General features: G+C 45.2%; 1 protein-coding gene across 1 annotated transcript in view; it reads right to left on the reverse strand.

Annotated features, from left to right (window-relative positions):
* The window catches only part of arhgef10 (Rho guanine nucleotide exchange factor (GEF) 10), a 269,667-nt gene that overhangs the window by 110,784 nt on the left and 141,287 nt on the right, over positions 1-17,596 (reverse strand). The window contains 3 exon segments of the mRNA XM_055636192.1: positions 3,882-3,998; positions 8,166-8,345; positions 9,854-9,931. Of these exon segments, the coding sequence (XP_055492167.1) occupies positions 3,882-3,998; positions 8,166-8,345; positions 9,854-9,931 (375 nt within the window).

The following is a 17,596-nucleotide window of genomic DNA, read 5'->3' on the forward strand; positions in this document are numbered from 1 at the left end:
GTAAGTTTCTATAAGATCCCCTCTCAATCTCCTAAATTCTAGAGAGTATAAACCAAGTCTATCCAGTCTTTCTTCATAAGACAGTCCTGACATCCCAGGAATCAGTCTGGTGAACCTTCTCTGCACTCCCTCTATTGCAATAATGTCCTTCCTCAGATTTGGAGACCAAAACTGTACGCAATACTCCAGGTGTGGTCTCACCAAGACCCTGTACAACTGCAGTAGAACCTCCCTGCTCCTATATTCAAATCCTTTTGCAATGAAAGCTAACATACCATTCGCTTTCTTTACTGCCTGCTGCACCTGCATGCCTACCTTCAATGACTGGTGTACCATGACACCCAGGTCTCGCTGCATCTCCCCCTTTCCCAATCGGCCATCATTTAGATAATAGTCTGCTTTCCTGTTTTTGCCACCAAAATGGATAACCTCACATTTATCCACATTATACTGCATCTGCCAAACATTTGCCCGCTCACCCAGCCTATCCAAGTCACCTTGCAGTCTCCTAGCATCCTCCTCACAGCTAACACTGCCCCCCAGCTTAGGTCATCCGCAAACTTGGAGATATTGCCTTCAATTCCCTCATCCAGATCATTAATATATAATGTAAATAGCTGGGGTCCCAGCACTGAGCCTTGCGGTGCCCCACTAGTCACTGCCTGCCATTGTGAAAAGGACCCGTTTACTCCTACTCTTTGCTTCCTGTTTGCCAGCCAGTTCTCTATCCACATCAATACTGAACCCCCAATGCCATGTGCTTTAAGTTTGTATACTAATCTCTTATGTGGGACCTTGTCAAAAGCCTTCTGGAAGTCCAGATACACCACATCCACTGGTTCTCCCCTATCCACGCTACTAGTTACATCCTCGAAAAATTCTATAAGATTCGTCAGACATGATTTACCTTTTGTAAATCCATGCTGACTTTGTCCAATGATTTCACCACTTTCCAAATGTGCTGCTATCCCATCTTTAATAACTGACTCTAGCAGTTTCCCCACTACCGATGTTAGACTAACTGGTCTGTAATTCCCCGTTTTCTCTCTCTCTCCTCCCTTCTTAAAAAGTGGGGTTACGTTTGCTACCCGCCAATCCTCAGGAACTACTCCAGAATCTAAAGAGTTTTGAAAGATTATTACTAATGCATCCACTATTTCTGGAGCTACTTCCTTAAGTACTCTGGGATGCAGCCTATCTGGCCCTGGGGATTTATCGGCCTTTAATCCATTCAATTTACCCAACACTACTTCCCGGCTAACCTGGATTTCACTCAATTCCTCCAACTCCTTTGACCCGCGGTCCCCTGCTATTTCCGGCAACTTATTTATGTCTTCCTTAGTGAAGACGGAACCAAAGTAGTTATTCAATTGGTCCGCCATATCCTTGTTCCCCATGATCAACTCACCTGTTTCTGACTGCAAGGGACCTACATTTGTTTTAACTAATCTCTTTCTTTTCACATATCTATAAAAACCTTTGCAGTCAGTTTTTTTATGTTCCCTGCCAGTTTTCTTTCATAATCTATTTTTCTTTCCTAATTAAGCCCTTTGTCCTCCTCTGCTGGTCTTTGAATTTCTCCCAGTCCTCCGGTATGCTGCTTTTTCTGGCTAATTTTTACGCATCATCCTTCACTTTGATACTATCCCTGATTTCCCTTGTTATCCACGGATGTACTACCTTCCCTGATTTATTATTTTGCCAAACTGGGATGAACAATTTTTGTAGTTCATCCATGCAATCTTTAAATGTCTTCCATTGCATATCCACCATCAACCCGTTTAGAATTAATTGCCAGTCAATCTTGGCCAATTCATGTCTCATACCCTCAAAGTTACCTTTCTTTAAGTTCAGAACCATTGTTTCTGAATTAACAATGTCACTCTCCATCCTAATGAAGAACTCAACCATATTATGGTCACTCTTGCCCAAGGGGGCACGTACAACAAGATTGCTAACTAACCCTTCCTCATTACTCAATACCCATTCTAAAATAGCCTGCTCTCTCGTTGGTTCCTCTACATGTTGATTTAGATAACTATCCCGCATACATTCCAAGAAATCCTCTTCCTCAGCACCCCTGCCAGTTTGATTCACCCAATCTATATGTAGATTAAAGTCACCCATTATAACTGTTTTGCCTTTGTCGCACGCATTTCTAATTTCCTGTTTGATACCACCTCCAACTTCACTACTACTGTTAGGTGGCCTGTACACAACACCCACCAGCGTTTTCTGCCCCTTAGTGTTTTGCAGCTCTACCCATACCGATTCCACATCCTCCAAACTAATGTCCTTCCTTTCCATTGCATTAATCTCCTCTCTAATCAGTAACGCTACCCCACCTCCTTTTCCTTTCTCTCTATCCCTCCTGAATATTGAATATCCCTGGATGTTCAGCTCCCAGCCTTGGTCACCCTGGAGCCATGTCTCCGTGATCCCAACTAAATCAAAGTCATTAATAGCTATCTGCACATTCAACTCATCCACCTTATTACGAATTATTACATAACATAGGTTATGATCGATTTTTTAATCTGAATATCTGATCAATATTTCCTTCTCAACCCTATTCTCTTACCTTCTCCCCATAACCCTGACAGCTGTACTAATCAAGAATCTATCCATCTCCGTCTTAAAAATATCCATTGATCCACTGCTGCTGTGTTTTGCCTTCTGTCTGGGGCAGTGACAACATGCCATGGGATCTCAGCAGTGTCAGGACAAGACTGGAGTATTTTTGTATCAAGGTTGTTCACTGAGAAAGGGAGAGAATTCATGCCCATATGCTCCACGTAGGCCCAAGCAAAACCACAAAATTATGAAGCAAGAGAAGGAACTAAGGGTACAAAATGTTGGGGCGGGGAGAGGTGAAAGATACATCAACAAATAAAACATCAGCTCTGTCCACACAAATATAGAGCAGCAGAAAGCAAAGAGATGCAAAGAATGAGCATTTTGAACACAGATGTTTGCCAAAGTACGAACAGTTGTGGAAAAAAGCAATTTTAAGAAAGGTAAATAACGCCGTAGCTCATGTATGAGTATACGTTTGTCTAATTAGAAGGTAAAGATGAAAGGATTGCTTACTTGTTAATCCATTGTGAACAGGGACCAATGATTCTACCACCCTGGAAGTCAAGCATGGCTGAGGAATGAGGAGTCAGGGTGCATGGAGTGTCGGGGCAGCACAGTGGCGCAGCTGATAGAGCTGCTGCCTCATAGCACCAGACCTGGGTTCGACCTTGACCTTGGGTTCTGTCTGTGTGGAGTTTGCACGTTCTCCATGTAACCATGTTTGTTTTCCCCGGATGCCCCAATTTCTTCCCACATTCCACAAATGTGCAGGTTTGTAGATTAATTGTTCCCTTGTGTGTGTAAGGAGTGGAACTAGGGTGAACGGATAATTGAACGGATCGTGGACGGTGGGCCGAAGGACCTGTTTCCATGTTGTATCTCCTAACTAAGAAACTAAACTAAACTCACAGAACGCCAGTGCACACCAAACATGTACTTATGTGTACCATCTTTCCAAGATAGACACAAAAATCTGGAGTAACTCAGCGGGTCAGACACCGGGTCAGACACCTTCTCTGGAGAAAAGGAATTGGTGACGTTTCGGGTCAAGACCCTTCTTCAGGTCTCGACCCGAAACTTCACCTATTCCTTTTCTCCGGAGATACTGTCTGACCCGCTGAGTTACTCCAGCTTTTTGTGTCTATCTTCGGTTTACACCAGCATCTGCAGTTCCTTCTTACATGTCTTTCTTTCCAAGCTTGAGGACATACAGCAATGAGCCCAATCACTTTGGTCCCATTTTGATGTGCATTATAAATAAAAACTAAAACAATATTTTACCTCTAGTCAGACACTTCACTTACTTTCAAAAATTCCAGAAAGGCAGGTTTGGTGGCACAGACTTTCTTCAGAATTCCCATGGCAGTGCTAAAATTGTTCACATACTCACTGTATGCGTCAAGTACCATTGACTTCGAAAACTGCAATGGAAAGAACGTTACAGCTCCATCAACACCATCTATTCGTTTGACATCATCCATCACATGGAAAAGTTTGATAAAGTTTGATAAATGAATGAATGAATGCAAGGTGTGTTTATTGTCTAACCTAGGAGGAGCGCCCTTCGTTACCAAACAGTTTTAAGTATTTTGTATATTAAGTTGCAAGTATAAGTATATTAAGTTGCAAGTATTTAAGTATAAGTATAAGTTAGGTATAAGTATATTAAGTTGCAAGTACCTGTATTTAAATGCATTTGAGTTGCTGAAATGGATCTGAAGGTGAAATGTTTCTTTCGAGCACAAACGAAATGATTGTTTTTATTAGTCTACTTCAAAAAGAAATTCAGGGCAAAATTCTGTCGACATCTGCTTTAGTGAACACTCAGTGCTGTGAGCTTTCTGTTGAACTACTGTGCCAAACAACCCGTTCATTTTGCTGATTAAGCAAAATCTTCAATTGTTTTTAATGGATGTTGGAAAGACAAGGTAAAAAGGCCTCATATCTGAAAATCAAACACTTCAGCAAATACCAGTGGCACAGTGGTGCAATGCTAGAGTTGCTGCCCTATAGCGCCAGAGACCTAGGTTCGATCCTGACTATGGTGCTGTCTGAATGTTTTTTTTAAGTACTCCCTGTGACCACGTGGGCTTTCACAGGGTGTTAAAGTTTTCAACCACATCCCAAAGACGTCACGTTTGTCGATCAATTGGCTTCTGCAAATTGTCCTGAATGTGTAGGATAGAACTAGTGTATGGGTAATCGTTAGTTGGCGTGGGTACTCGGTGGGCCGTAGGGCCTGTTTCCATGCTGTATCTCTAAAACTAAATAGTTATATCTCAGCATTTTGAACCATCTTCCTGAAATGTGCATGGATACACAACGACACAGAGTTTAAGAGCGTACCAACATTCTTCCAAAATATTAATGAACAATTGGTATTTCTGTGTTTTTGAGGTTCATTTTGAATTCCATTATCAATGGTGAGTTTCTGTTTGTGGAGGAATAAATTATCCAAACCTGAAGCTTAAAGATTGCTGCTAGAGGAGGTAGTTGACGCCGATACTACAGCATAATTTAAAGAACACTTGGACAGGTACATGGATAGGAAAGGTTTAGAGGGATATGGGCGAAATGCAGGCAAGTGGAGCCAGTGTAGATGGGGCATATTGGCTGCATGGGCAAGTTGGGCCGAAGGGCCTGCTTCCATGCCATGTGACTGTGACTTTAGTCTTGAAAAAAAATATTTTGAAATGTGTTTTGTTTTATTTTTATTTAAAAGTAGAGCAGAATCTGATGATCTCTGCTGGAATCACTTAACAATTTTACAGCATCTCCCTGCAAAGAGTACCAAGGCTTTCATTTCCAGTGACATGTCATTATACCTAATCTGTACCATCTTCACTTGTTATACAAAGATGCATTCACAACGATGGTGCGTAGAGTGTTTGAGTTATAAGGAGAGGCTGGATAGGTTGTTACCATTTACCACGGAACATAGGAGACTGAGGGGTTACCTTTATATAGATTTATAAAATCATGAGGGGCCTAAATAAGATGGATTGTCATCATCTTTTCCCCAGACCTGAGGAGTCTAAAACTAGAGGACTTAGATTTAATGGGAAGCTGAGAGGTATGTCAATCTAGAGACAGCCATCAAGGCTGTGCTACCTGCCGATCACCAACCCCTCACACTCACCCCCTACGACGTGTACGTGGCACTGAGTAGGACTAATGCACGTAAGGCTGCTGGCCCTGACGGCATCCCCGGGCGCGTGCTCAGTGCCTGTGCTGCGCAGCTGACAGACGTCTGGACTGACATCTTCAACCTGTCACTTGCCCAAGCAGTTGTCCCCACTTGCCTTAAAGCCACCTCCATCGTGCCAGTGCCAAAATACTCCACTGCGGCAAGCCTCAACGACTTCCGCCCAGTTGCACTTACCCCCATCATCACCAAGTGCTTCGAGAGGCTGGTCCTGGCACACCTCAAAAGCTGCCTACCCCCCACACTGGATCCCTATCAGTTTGCCTACCGCAAGAACAGGAGTACGGAGGATGCCATCTCAACGGCACTTCACTCCGCCCTCTCCCACCTTGACAACAGAGACACTTATGTAAGAATGCTGTTCATCGATTACAGCTCAGCATTCAACACCATTATTCCATCAAAACTGATCACCAAACTCGGTAACCTGGGCATCAACCCCTCCCTCTGCAACTGGATACTGGACTTTCTAACCAACAGACCCCAGTCTGTGAGGTTAGACAAGCACACCTCTTCAACCCTCACCCTGAACACCGGCGTTCCTCAGGGCTGTGTGCTGAGCCGCCTCCTCTACTCCCTCTTCACCTATGACTGCACACCTGTACATGGTACTAACACCATCATCAAGTATGCAGATGATACAACGGTGATTGGCCTCATCAGCAACAACGATGAGCTGGCCTACAGGGAGGAGGTCCAGCACTTAACAGCATGGTGCGCTGACAACAACCTGGCCCTTAACTCCAAGAAGACCAAGGAGCTCATTGTAGACTTCAGGAAGTCCAGAGGTGGCACGCACACCCCCATCCACATTAACGGGACGGAGGTGGAACGTGTTTCTAGCTTCAGGTTCCTGGGAGTCAACATCTCCGATGACCTCTCTTGGACCCACAATACCTCTACTCTGATCAAGAAGGCTCATCAGCGTCTCTTCTTCCTGAGGAGACTGAAGAAGGTCCATCTGTCTCCTCAGATCCTGGTGAACTTCTACCGCTGCACCATCGAGAGCATCCTTACCAACTGCATCACAGTATGGTATGGCAACTGCTCTGTCTCCGACCGGAAGGCACTGCAGAGGGTGGTGAAAATTGCCCAACGCATCACCGGTTCCACGCTCCCCTCCATTGAGTCTGTCCAAAGCAAGCGCTGTCTGCGGAGGGCGCTCAGCATCGCCAAGGACTGCTCTCACCCCAACCATGGACTGTTTACCCTCCTACCATCCGGGAGGCGCTACAGGTCTCTCCGTTGCCGAACCAGCAGGTCGAGGAACAGCTTCTTTCCGGCGGCTGTCACTCTACTAAACAACGTACCTCGGTGACTGCCAATCACCCCCCCCCCCCCCCCCCCCCCCCGGACACTTATTATTTATTTTTTATTCAAATCGTTTGCTATGTCGCTCTTCAAGGGAGATGCTAAATGCATTTCGTTGTCTCTGTACTGTACACTGACAATGACAATTAAAATTTAATCTGAATCTGAATCTGAATCTGAATCTGGATGTTTTTCACACAGGAGATGGTGGAACGAGTTGCCACATTAAGTGGTAGAGTCATGTACAATTACAATGGTTATACCTGTACATGTATAAGGGTGGCACAGTGGCGCAGCACTAGAGTTGCTGCCTTACAGTGCCAGAGAACCAGGTGTGATCCTGTTTATGTTGAGTTTGTACATTCTTCCTGTGACTGCGTGGGTTTTCTCCAGGTGCTCCGGTTTCCTCCCACACTCTAAAGACATGCAGGTTTGTCGGTTAATTGGCTTCGGTAAAAATTGTCCCTAATGTGTGTAGGATTATGTTAGTGGATGGGCTAATTGCTGGTCGGCACAGACTCGATGGGCCGAAGGGCCTATTAACACGCTCTATCTCTAAAGTGTAAAGCCATGCGGACTAGTTAATGGAAAGGAAAAGATTGGAGGCATATGTGCCAAATGCAGGCCAGTGGAGTGATGTCATTGGTCGTGGGACATCATGGATGAGTTGGGACAAAAGGCTTTTTCCATGCTGCAAGACTCTCTGACTCTGTGTCATTCATGTGTGATACAGTGCGGCTGTACCTCTGCTCAGTTTGTCTCTATATCACTTTGTTCCAACTCATGGCTTATAAACTATTACCTTGTGACTCTGGTCTGCTTCCTATCACAAGCAATCCCTCTGTTGTAGCCACCTCTTTCCCTTGCTACAAAATGATCATCTTCTCACTGTGCCAGCTCTGATGGAGGCTCCTTGATCCAAAACATTGATCCCTGCTGATGCTGTCTGACTGGCTGGGTACTTCCAGCATTCCCTGTTTTTTTTTTAATTCAATACATTTTCCAAGGTAATTCTCCCAGCACCATTGGCTCTGCATCAACAACCATGTTGGAGTTTCTTTCACGGACTTACGGAGGCAACAAAGACATCACCAATCATTTCAACTGAGTCCCACTCAGTCACGCGGCTGGCTAGGGCGATCTGGAACAAGGAATGGCACTGGAGGATCTCCTTAATTCGGTAAAATACCATTTTGAGTTTCCTTTCGCTTAATAGTTTAGGATCCATCTCTGAAAGAGGTTTCTTGTATTGCTGTGGAGAGAGAAAGGCTAAACAAAATCAAACCATAAAGACTTTCTGCAAGCGATTTTAATACTGGTGTCCCCAGCACAACACTGTACAGTATTGTGTGTTGGAGAGAACTGCAGAAGTTGGTTTACACCAAAGATAGATACAAAGTGCTGGAGTAACTCAGCGAATCAGGCAGCATCTCTGGAGAAAAACAATGGGTGACATTTTGGGTCGGAACAACTCCCCCCAAGCTGTACTTTCAGTCTGAAGAAGGGCCCCGACCCGAAACATCACCCTTTCTTTTTCTCCAGAGATGCTGCCTGACCCGCTGAGTTACTCCGGCACTTTGTATCTATCTACTGCACAATATTGTGCTGCAACTGATAGTCACATTTCTGAAACTTCTTTATGCTCGAGCACAGCGAATGGTTGCAACATCCCACTTCTGTAGGACAGATCCAATTCCTATACCAATCATACTGTTTCTAAAGCTGAGGTTAAATCAAGTCATGTCTAGTTTATGGGTGGGAATGAGCAGAAAATGCCCCATGTCTTTGGTAAATGAACGACATTTATAAATAATAGTATTTAATCCTTCCATGTACTTTAGCATCCAATAAAGTTCCATTGATGAGTTCCATTCGTTGACCTGCTTGAAAATCTCATGCTATCGTTGGACATGATGAGTACCACTACAAGAAACCTACATGCTGCTATCAACTACTCCCGAGGTTTACGAGAATGATCCCAGGGTTAATGTATTTTGAACGTTAGGCAGCATTGGACCTGTACTCGCTGGAGTTTAGATGGATGAAGGGGAACCGTATTGAAACTTACTGAATATTGAAATACCTGGATGTGGAGAGGATGTTTCCACGAGTGGGAGAGTCTAGATCCACAGGCCATAGCCTCAGAATAAAAGGATATACCTTTAGGGAGGAGATAAGGTGGAATTTCTGTAATCAGAGGGTGGGGAATCTGTGGAAATCATTGCCACAGAAGGCTATGGAGGCCGTCAATAGATATTTTTAAGGTGGAGATTGATAGATTTTTGATTAGTACAGTGTCAGGGATTATGGGAAGAAAGCAGGAGAATGGGGTTGAGAGAATGATACATCAGCCATGATTGAATGGCTGAGTAGAATTGATGGGACGAATGAGCTTATTCTGCTCATATCACATGAACGTGATCTCTTAGGATGTACATGACATTTTCAAAAAAAAGAAAATGCGTGAAAAATTTGGAAGCACAAACATACTGTTGGATAAGAAAGGCTTTGCAAGTAACTCAAGCTGTTCAATTTCACCACTTATTATGTGAATTATTCAATGAGGTTACTTGCTTTTAATTATCGTCAATTTTGTGCAATTAACCTTGGCAGGAGTTTATTGTTGAAATAAAATCTTGACTGGTTGTAACAATTCTGAGGTTTAAACACAGTTTGTTTCATATAAACATTCATGAGTATTGAATTAATCCAAAAGGCTGTTCAAAAATTAGCTTGGGGAAGGTGAGTTCCCTCATTTACCTCCAGAATTCGCTTCAATGCATCCATGTAATTCTTCTCACTCTCAATGATGGAACTAAGAATATATCGCCGGATCACCTGTTTTGAGAAAATTTCACATTTAAGCCGGAAAAATATTAAAAATGCCATTTAAACTCCAGCTCAGTATGAAGTAGATTAAATATTGCAAACTACCACTTCTGTAGAGCAGATTCAATTGCCATTGTTTAGTTTACTTTAGAGATACAGTGTGGAATCAGGCCCTTTGGCTCACTGAGTCCGTTCCGACACTGATCCCCACACACCACCACTATCCAATAGGGACAATTTACAATTTTCACCAAAAACAATTAATCTACAAACCTGTCCATCTTTGGCATGTGGGAGGAAACCAGAGCATCCGGAGAAAACCCACGGAAATTATCGTCAGAACGTACAGGCAGTACCGTATTCAGGATCGAACTCTGCCCTGTGAGGCAGCAACTCTACCTCTGCGGCACAAACACTGCCCAGAGCAATCACAGTGTTTTTAAAGCTAAGGTTAAGTCGAGTCAAGTCAAGTTACATTTATTGTTACAGTAAACCTTCGCAATAACAGACCTCTATCAGTCAAGTCAAGAGTGTTTTATTGTCATATGTCCCGGACAGGACAATGAAATTCTTACTTGCTGCAGCACAATAAAATATGTGAATATGTAAACAGAGTACACAACGGGGGGAAAAAAGAAAAAGTTCAACAAATAACAAATATATAGTGCAAATAATAAATAATATAGTCTTTTGCAGTTCAGAGCTCAGAGCTTATTCGTTGTTGTGTTTAATAGTGCGATGGCAGTGGGGAAGTAGCTGTTTCTGAACCTGGATGTTACCGTTTTCAGGCTCCTGTACCTTCTTCCTGATAGCAATTGTGAGATGAGTGTGTGGCCAGGATGTTGTGGGTCCTTGATGATTTTGGTTGCCTTTTTGAGGCAGCGACTACGATAGATCCCTTCGACGGTGGGGAGGTCAAAGCCGGTGATGGACTGGGCAGTGGTCACAACTTTTTGTAGTCTATTTCGGTCCTGGACGTACAAGTTGTCGAACCAGGCCACGATGCAACCAGTCAGAATGCTCTCTACTGTGCACTTGTAGAAGTTTAGGAGAATCCTCTTCGACATGCCGGATCTCCATAATCTTGTCAGGGAGTCGCTGATGTGCCTTCTTTACAATTGCATCGGTGTGCTGGGTCCAAGAAAAATCTTCTGATAAATGCACGCCGAGGAATTTGAAGTTATTGACCCTTTCCACCATCTAATTTGATATAAACAGGATTGTGGGTCCTTATCCTTCCCCTACCAGTCCACAATCAGTTCCTTGGTCTTACTGGTGTTGAGAGCCAAGTTGTTGTGCTGGCACCATTTGGTCAGTCGGTCGATCTCATTTCTATACTCTGACTCGTCCCCATCTGTGATTCGTCCAACCATAGTGGTGTCGTCGGCAAACTTGATGATGGAGTTCACATTATGCCCGGCTACGCAGTCATGGGTATAGAGTGAGTAGGGGGCTGAGCACGCAGCCTTGAGGTGCTCCTGTACTAATTGTTACTGAGGATGAAGTGTTTCCTCCAATTCGAACAGACTGTGGTCTGTGGATGAGGAAGTCGAGGATCCAATTGCAGAGGGATGGGCAGAGGCCCAGTTCCGTGAGCTTGGTAACCAGCTTGGAAGAGATGATGGTATTAAACGCCAAGCTGTGCTCTACAATCTGTAGTCTATATTCTGTAGTCTGTAATCTATGTAGCAGATTTTAGTTTTAGTGGACCGAGGCTGCTGTTGTACCTCCTCCATCCTCCCACTTCTGCCTTTTACCAAGTGAGCTGGCGCCACATGAGATACTTCCAACAGCATGAAGGCGGAGTGAGTACCGGCCCTGTTCCTGGCACATTGTGTGTGGGGCCGGGGGCTCTGCGGTACCCCAGCCTGTGAATGACCCTTGTTTAACCCATCCACCCACTCCCACAGCGCCACACTTTTACCATCCCGGCCTTGGTTTACACTTTACCCCCCATACTCAGTTATAGCTGACAATTGGCAATAACGGACATCATTCACACCGTGGTCCATTATTGCAAGTCTTTATTGTATATGCACAAGTATAATGATGCGGCAGCATCACGGACACATAGACTCAGACAACATACCAAACACAAATTACACAAATTCTGAGAGACAATGGAAAGAAAGACTGCAAATAAAAAGACATTGATGCAAAACACAATTTGATGGTGGTGCAATGTCCATGGTAGTGCAAGAGGTGGGTAGTAGTTCTGTTGCTGAGGTAGGATTATCCTTGTGCAGGTCAGTACAAGAACCTGTTGTTTTTTTCTTAAACAAACTGCTCTAGGTCAAGTGCTAATTGAATACCAACAGGTCCAAGGCAGGTGCCATCTCCCCAGCCCTTCACTCATTCCTGGCATTTCTGGATAACAAGGATGCTTACAACGGACTCCAATGTATTGACTTTAGATTCTTCTTCAACACCATAACTGCAATTAATTTCCAAACTCCCAGACCGAGGACTCAGCATTCCGCTCTGCAACTGGATTGATTTATTGACCTGTAGACTGCAGTCAGTAACATCAGCAATCAGAGAAATCCCTCATAATAATCATCAGCACTGGAGCCGGACAAGGATGCGTTCTCAACGAGTGGCATGACGGTGGAGTTGCTGCCTAAAGGGCCTGTCTCACTTGGGCGGCATTTGCGCAACATCATTTACGCGTCACGACACGCGCGAGGCGCCCCAGGATTTTGGGATTCACAAATTCTTCGTGCACCACCCGCGTGATGCGCAAATGACACCCGTGGGACAGGCCCTTTACCGTGCCAGAGACCAGGGTTCGATCCAGACTATGGATGCTGTCTGTACAGAGGCTGTACGTTCTCCTTGTGACCACGTGGGTTACCTCCGGGTGCTCTGGTTTCTTCCCACACACCAAAGATGTCCAGATTTGTAGCTTTGTTAAAATTGTAAACGGTCTCTTGTTTGTAGGATAGCGCTAGTGTAACAATAGCGCTAGCGATCACTGGTTGGTGCATACTCGATGGGTCGAAGGGCCGGTTTCCGTGTTGTATAATCTAAAGTGTAAAGTAAAGTTTAAAAGTCTCATCCTCCAGATAATGGAGTTCTTCCTGTGACCGCGTGGGTTTTCTCCTGGTGCTCCGGCTTCCTCCCACATACCAAAGACGCCTGGCTTTATAGGTTAATTGGCCTCTGTAAATCACTCTTACTCTACACTATTCATGACTGTTCATCCAAATTCTGCTGCAACTCCATTCACAAATTTGCAAATGACACCACCATAGTGAGCAATATCTTGACGAGACAATAGGAAAGGGGTAGGGAGCTATCAAGATACAACCTCTTCCTCAATGTCAGCACAATGAAGGAGCTTGTCATTGATTTGAGAAAATATGGTGGAGTACATGTCCTAGTCAACATCAACGGTGTTCAAGGTCCTAGGTGTCAATATCTCCAACAATTAGTCCTGGTTCAACAACATTGACACCACGCCCTTAAAAAGCACACCAACATCTCTGCTACCTCAGAAGACTAGAGAAATGTCTCCAATGCCACATATCAATTTCTGCATGTTCACTGGAGAAAGCATTCTATTGCAGGCATCACAACCTGCTTTGGCAACTGCTCTGCCCAAGCCCACAAGCAATTGTACAGAGCTGTAGAAGCAGCTCTGTCGAGGGTTCAGGCGAGATTTACCAGGATGCTGTCTGGATTAGAGGGTATTAACGGTAACGGTTTGGACAAACTTGTATTGTTTTCTCTAGAGCATCGGAAATTGGTGGGGAAACCTGATAGAAGTATAGAAAATTATGCGAGGCAAATTATGAGAGGCAATGTCCAAACCTCTTTCCTGGGATAGCGTTGTCAAAAACTAGAGGTTTCCCAGCGAGTCATGCGCGGTGAAAGGCCTCCCAGCGTGCCGTGGCCGTATTCCAACGGCAGGCCTGGCTCACCCGCCACAGAACCGGGAACCCGAACTGGAGTGGGAAGCTGCGGAGAGGAAGATGGAGGGAGACGGCAGCGGACGATGGAAAGAGGGCCCTGCATGAAGAATTGGGGCGGTGGGGTCCTTACCTTTTGCACCCAAAAACCTGACTGCGGGAGGAGTGTCCCAGGGAAACAAGGGTTGAAGATGGATGACGTTTCGGGTCAAGACCCTTCTTCAGACTGAGTCAGGGGAGAGGGAGATGCAGAGATAAGGAAGTGTGAGGTGTGAAAACAAGACTAATGGGATGGAGATCAGGGAAAATGTATAGATCATTGTTAGCTTGGAGAAGGTTACGACAAAGCAAACAGAGATAAAATGAAAACGGGTACAGTCAAACTAGTCGGAGAACTGGGAAGGGGGAGGGATGGAGAGAGAAGGCAGGCAAGGGTTACTTGAAGTTAGAGGTCAATATTCATACCGCTGAGGTGTAAGCTGCCCAAGCTAAATATGAGATGCTGTTGATCCAATTTGCGCTGGGCATCACTCTGACAATGGAGGAGGCCCAGGATAAAAGGTCAGTGTGGGAATAGGAGGGGGAGATAAAGCGTTTAGCAACCGGGAGATCAGGTAGGTTTAGTCGGACTGAGCAGAGGTGTTCAGTGAAACGATCGCCGAGCCTGCGCTTTGTCTCGCCGATATATAAGAGTCCACACCTGAAACAGCGGATACATGAGGTTGAAGGAGGTACAAGTGAACCGCTGCTTTACCTGAAAAGACTGTCGAGGTCTTTGGACCGAGTCGAGAGGGGAGTTATAGGGACAGGTGTTGCATCTCCTGCGGTTGCTGGGGAAAATACCTGGGGAGGGGGTGGTTTGAGTGGGAAGGGACAAGTTAACGAGGGAGTTGCAGAAGGAATGTTCTCTGCGGAAAGTGGAAAGGGGTGGAGATGGGAAGATGTGGCTACTGGTGGGATCCCGTTGGAGGTGGCAATAATGCCAAATCATGTGCTGTATGCGACGGCTGATGGGGTGAAAGGTGAGGGATAGGGGGACTGTCCCTGTTGCAAATGGGGGAAGGGGGAGCAACAGCGTAGCTGTGGGATACCGAGGAGACCTTAGCGAGGGGGCCTCATCTATGATGGAAGAGTGAAACTACCGTTCCCTAAAGAATGAGGACATCTCAGATGTCCTGCTGTGGACCACCTCATTTTGGGCACATATCGGCGATGGAGTTTTTACAAGAAGCATGGTGGGAAGAAGCGTAGTCTAGATAGATGTGGGAGTCAGTTGGCTTATAATAAATGTCAGTTGATAGTCTATCTCCTGTCATGGAGACGGTGAGATCTAGAAACGGTAGGGAGATGTCGGAGATGGTCAAAGTTAATTTGAGTACAGGATGGAAATTAGTAGTAAAGTTAATGAAGTCAGTGAGTTCCGCACGGGTGCAGGAGGTAACACCGATGCAGTCATCAATGTAGCGGGGATAGGGACCTGGAACATGGATTGTTTGACGTACCCCACAAAGATGCAGACTTAGCCGGGGCCCATACAGGATTCGACTATGTCTATGCCTTGGATTTGGAGGAAGTGGGAGGAGTCGAATAAGAAGTTGTTAAGAGGAAGGACCAGCTTTCGTAGACGGAGGAGAATGTTGGTAGAAGGCAATAGGCTGGTTCTGCGGTTGAAGAAGAAACGGAAGGCTTTACGACCTTCCAGGTGAGTGATGGAGGTGTAGAATGACTGAACATACATAGTAAAGATGAGGGAGTGGGGACCTGGAAACGGAAGTCATTGAAGTGACGAAGGGTGTGTGAGGTGTCTTGGACATAGGTAGGGAGGGATTGGACCAAGGGGGAGAGGATGGAGTCACGGTATGTGGAAATTAATTCAGTGGCACAAGAGCAAGCAAAAATAATGGGTCTGCCGGGGCAGTTCTGTTTATGTATTTTGGTGATGTGGGGCTGGGGAACACTGAGGTTGGATGCTTTGGAGGGCAGCAGCCGAAATGGATAAAATCAGAACTGGTCTGTGAGGTTATGGCCTGCTGCTTATCTGTGGGATCATGGCCCAAGGATGAGTAGGAGGAGGTGTCTGAGAGTTGGTGCTTGCTTCAACCAGGTAGGGGTCACAATGCAGACTTGTTAGCGGGTTTGATGATGATGTTGGTGTTGCTGCAGAGTGAGTGGAGGGCTGTACATTCAGAGGGGGACAGGTTAGAGTACGTAAGGGGAGTATAAAAGTTAAGATGGTTGATGTCACGCTGGCAGGGCAATAAATAGGTCTAAAGCAGGTAGAAGACCATCCGGGGGAGTCCAAGAGGAGGGGGACTGGTGGAAATGGGAGAAGGAGTCAGCACTGGGTGGCGAGGACTCCGTTCCATAGAAAAAAGCGTGGAGGCGACGGAAGAAAAGCTCTACGTTGTGGCGGACCTGGAACTCAGGTGAGGCGATGGCTCCGGCCCACTGGTGGGCGGTGGAGAATCTAGGATCGGCAGAGTCGCTGGTGGAGGCCTGCAGGGTGACTGACAGCTGCAATGAGCCTTTGTGGGCCGCAGCAACTGGGACTGTAAAATGGTGCCAAAATGGCACATCTTGCGTATGGACAGTGGACTTTGCTGTACATCCTGTACTGACCAGGGGGTTGTACTTGTGTATGGTGATAGTCTTGGTGATCTGAATACAAAAAAAAGTGTTGATAATTGAAAAATAGTAATAATTTAAAAAACATTGAACACTTAATAGCTTTCAGGAGAGTGGGGCAAAGTTTAAAGGAGATGTGCAGGTCATGTATTTTACACAAAGAGTGGCGGGTGCCTGAAATGTGTTGCCTGAGAGTGGTGGGGGTAGTATATATGGTAGTGACATTTAAGAGGCTATTAAATAGACATATGGATAGGGATTATGGATCACGTACAGGCAGAGGAGATTAGTTTAACTTGGCATCATGTTCGCCATGGACATTGGGAGGCAAAGAATCTGTTCCTGTGCTGCAGTGTTCAATGTTTATAAGTTCATTAGTTCATAAGTGATAGGAGCAGAATTGGGCCATTTGGCCCATCATGTCTACTCCGCCATTCAATTATGGCTCATCTATCTTTCCCTCTTAACCCCATTCTCCTGCCTTCCTGTAACCCCTGACACCCATACTAATCAAGAATCCATCTATCTCTGCCTTAAAAATACCAATTGAATTGGCCTCCACAGCCTTCAATTCCACAGATTTACCACCCTCTGACAAGAAATTTCTCCTCATCTCCTTTCCTAAAGCAACGTCCTTTAATTCTGAGGCTGTGGCCTCTGGTCCTAGACTCTCCCACTAATGGAAACATCCTCTCCACATTCACTCTATCCAGGCCTTTCACTATTTGGTAAGTTTCAATGATAACCCCCTCATCCTTCTAAACTCCAGCGAGTACAGGCCCAGTGCCGTCAAATGCTCATCATATGTTAACCCACTCATTCCTGGGATCATTCTCGTAAACCTCCTCTGGACCCTCTCCAGCGCCAGCACAACCTTCCTCAGATATGGGGCCCAAAATTGCTCACTATATTCCAAATGCGGTCTACACAGAGTCTTATAAAGTCTCAGCATTACAAACCTGTTATTGTATTCTAGTCCTCTCAAAATAAATGCTAGTATTGCGTTTCCCTTCCTTACTACCGATTGAACTTGCAGATTAACTTTTTGGGAATCCTGCACCAGCACTATCAAGTCCCTTTGCACCTCCATTTCAGAATTCTCTCCCCAATTAGAAAATAGTCTAGGAATTTATTCCTG

Source organism: Leucoraja erinacea, chromosome 5, assembly GCF_028641065.1.
Source record: "Leucoraja erinacea ecotype New England chromosome 5, Leri_hhj_1, whole genome shotgun sequence".
NCBI lineage: Eukaryota > Metazoa > Chordata > Chondrichthyes > Rajiformes > Rajidae > Leucoraja > Leucoraja erinaceus.